This window comes from Priapulus caudatus, unplaced genomic scaffold (genome assembly GCF_000485595.1).
Source record: "Priapulus caudatus unplaced genomic scaffold, Priapulus_caudatus-5.0.1 Scaffold557, whole genome shotgun sequence".
In the NCBI taxonomy this organism is placed as follows: Eukaryota; Metazoa; Priapulida; class Priapulimorpha; order Priapulimorphida; family Priapulidae; genus Priapulus; species Priapulus caudatus.
The window spans coordinates 38,975-42,235 of NW_014577618.1; the positions used below are offsets into that span (position 1 = coordinate 38,975).

The 3,261-nt window shown below is 48.1% G+C and overlaps 1 protein-coding gene across 1 annotated transcript in view; it reads right to left on the reverse strand.

Annotated features, from left to right (window-relative positions):
• Nucleotides 1-3,261, reverse strand: part of LOC106811617 (heat shock 70 kDa protein 14-like) — a 12,197-nt gene that overhangs the window by 5,920 nt on the left and 3,016 nt on the right. Inside the window, exons 5-7 of the mRNA XM_014815321.1 lie at nucleotides 2,685-2,790; nucleotides 2,417-2,513; nucleotides 1,610-1,714 (exon numbers count right to left, since the gene is read on the reverse strand). Coding sequence (XP_014670807.1) covers nucleotides 1,610-1,714; nucleotides 2,417-2,513; nucleotides 2,685-2,790 — 308 coding nt within the window. The remainder of the gene's footprint in view (nucleotides 1-1,609; nucleotides 1,715-2,416; nucleotides 2,514-2,684; nucleotides 2,791-3,261) is intronic.

Consider the following 3,261-nt stretch of genomic DNA (forward strand, 5'->3'; position numbering starts at 1 on the left):
ACCCCACGCCTCGACGGCTCCCCTCGTACCTCGACAACGCCCTCTGTACGCTCAACAACGCACCCCTCGCTCACCTCGACAACGGCCCCTCGTACCTCGACACGCCCCTACGACTCGGCTCCCCCTCGTACTCGACAAAGCGCCCCTCCTTACCTGCGACAGCACGCCCCCTCGTACCTCGCAGCCGCCCCCCTCGTACCCTCACACCCGCTCTACCTCGACAGCGCCCCTTCGAAGTCGATGCCGTCGACTCGAGCGAGTCGACGTGACACGTTGGCGGCGTCGAGCGTCGTCAGCACGTGCCTTGGCCGCTTCTCCGGCGGCGATGCGCAGCTTCCCGCCGCACGCGGCTCTCGCTGCACGTCGCCCCTCCAGTATCCTAACTAAGATGCTGTGGCAGAGAGAGGAGAGAGAGACGAGAGAGAGAGAGAGAGACGAGGAGAGAGAGGAGAGCGAGAGCAGAGAGAGCAGAGAGAGAGAGCAAGAGAGAGAGAGCAGAGAGAGACGAGAGAGAGACACGAGACCGAGAGAGAGAGACTGAGACGAGATGAGATGCAGAGAGAGAGAGAGAGAGCACGAGAGAGAGGAGAAGAGAAGAGAGAGAGAGAGAGAGGACGAGAAGAGAGTGAGAGACGAGGAGAGAGAGAGAGAGAGCAGAGAGAGAGAGAGAGAGAGAAGAGAGAGAGAGAGAAGAGAGAGGAGAGAGAGAGAGAGAGAGAGAGAGACGAGAGAGCAGAGAGAGAGCAGAGAGAGAGAGAGAGAGAGAGAGAGAGAGAGAGAGAAGAGAGAGAGAGAGAGAGAGAGAGAGAGGAGAGACGAAGGAGAGACGAGAGAGAGGAGAGAGATGAGAGGAGAGAGAGACGAGAGAGAGAGAGAGAGAGAGAGAGAGAGAGAGCAGAGGAGAGAGAGAGAGCAGAGAAGAGACGAGCGGAGATGAGAGAGGGGGGAGGGAGAGACAGAGGCGAAAGAGAGAGAGAGCACGAGAGAGCGAAGACGAGAGAGAGAAGACAGGAGAAAGAGAAGGGAGGGAGGAGAGTATGCATAGAGAGCAGGGAACAGAGCGGCGACGCAGTAGATAGAGAGAGGAAGAAGAGGGAGGGTCGGGAGCATAGATGTAGGAGAGATGGAGAGACGGGAAGAGAGGGAGGTGAGGGATGATAGATATGAGAGAGAGGAGAGAGAATATATTATATATATATAGAGAGAGAGAGAGAGAGAGAGAGAGGGAGGGAGGGAGATAGATACAATACATATATACAAGAACGGTGAAAAAAAAACTGCCGCTATCTTAACAGTGCAAAAAATTGATGTGGTACACCAACGCATTGCTGCATACATATAAAAAAGTACAGTGACGGAAACTATTCTGCGGTGTTAAAAAATGAAACATCGCAGAACGAAATCAAACAGCGCAAGCGCACCACGCTAACGAAACGAAAAACATCACAAAACAAAGCGAACAATCGCCAACGAATGGCAATCAAACCTGAACAAAATACACACACAAAAATCATCGCAGAACACCTGTTCGTTAATCGAACGCTATTCAAAAAAAATGTGTTACTCAACGACGATCGATAATAATAACGGCATTGGATTTCCTACTCACCTGATCTCGCGCGGGTCATCTTGCCCGATTCCGTACGCCAGCGCGGCGGCGGTTGGTTCGTTGATGATCCGCAGAACGCGGAATCCCGCCTTGTGCGCCGCCTGGCTGAAAGTAGCAGACAACATGGGTACAGTGGCTCCACCTGTGATGTCACGCGGGAGACTTCACGCGTATCTGATTGTGCACGAATCTGACTCAGCTATTTATGACAACAGGTTTGCGTGTTTTCTCACCCTAGGCAGTCCAGCAAGGACAGACAGCGTAACATGGAAATGCTGACTGAATATGTTATAAAAAAATGTTTTCTTTTACAACTTTTCTACTGGAAACATTGTTCGTCACCATCTTTCACCGGTAAAAAATCTGCTTACCAGAGAAAATATGAAAATTGAGGTTGAAATGAACATATTTCTACTTTTTCATGGACAAACAGATTTGGTGCCGGTAAACTGACGGTAGTAGAATATCCACATACATACAGTGAAAAAAATACACGGGGGCTCGGGGCGATTTAGCCCCCGAAATGCCAAAAAGAGCCCCCGTAAATTTGCATAGTGTTCAATGCAAACCAAATTTTAGAGTGCTATTTTCATGCACGCGAGCTTGAAAAGTAGCCCCCGAAAAAGACATTTTAATTTTTTCCCTGCATACATATATTATACATATATACATACGTATATATAATTATAATATACGTATATGGTTTATTCATCTGATAGATAGCCGATCTCAGAACGTCACAAACCAGGTGCTTTCTTTCACGCATCAAGATGTCGTGTTTGTCGTCGTGCTCGTTGCCATGCCTACCTGATGAGTCGTCTGCGTTTGTGAGAGCAGCGGATCGGCACCGTCAGCACGACGTTCAGCTCACTGTCGCTCGTGTGAAGATGGCTGACGGCCGTGTCTGAAACACAAGAGCGCGCGAGCGTTACCCAACGGCGGCACCCGCCGGACCACGAAAAGCACGTCTCGTGCCCGGCGAAAAACACGGCATAACCACGCATAGATTGATCAGACGGGGGGGGTTAACGTATCACAACGATGCAGATTACATCAGAGATGAGTAATTCATCACCTTTCACGTTTCTATACACTGCAGACAAGATGTCCTCCGGTGTGAAGGTCTTCGGTTTGCCATTGTTGTCAACCTCGTAGATGGGAGCGCCATCTTTGTTCACGATCTGCAGGGAAAAAATTTTTCATTTTCATTTTCGGCTAGAAAATAGTAGAATGTGATTAGAGGACAGGTGTAATGAATTGTTGATCGTGCGACTATGAATAGATATATTAAGGAAAAGACCTCTGCAGAGTGATCACATTGTGTAATAATACACCACTAGGTTAAAGTGTAAATCAAAGTACATCTCTAGATGAAATTATGATTTTAGCAAAACGTTGAGAACACTGCAGCAGAAACAGACCTACACAATGAAATGCAATGCAATACAATAATATAGATACCTTTTGTTGTGTACCGATCACTTCCAAAAAAAATTGCACGTTAGAATTCATTTTAGCACGTAGATTTTTTAGGCACTCGTGATTTTTCGCAAGTTGCTAAAATTGCAAAATTCGTCCCCTGTCAGGCCATCCTTAAAAAATTATATGTTTGCTGTCCTCCGACCGACCCACGAAAATAGCCAAGACCCAAA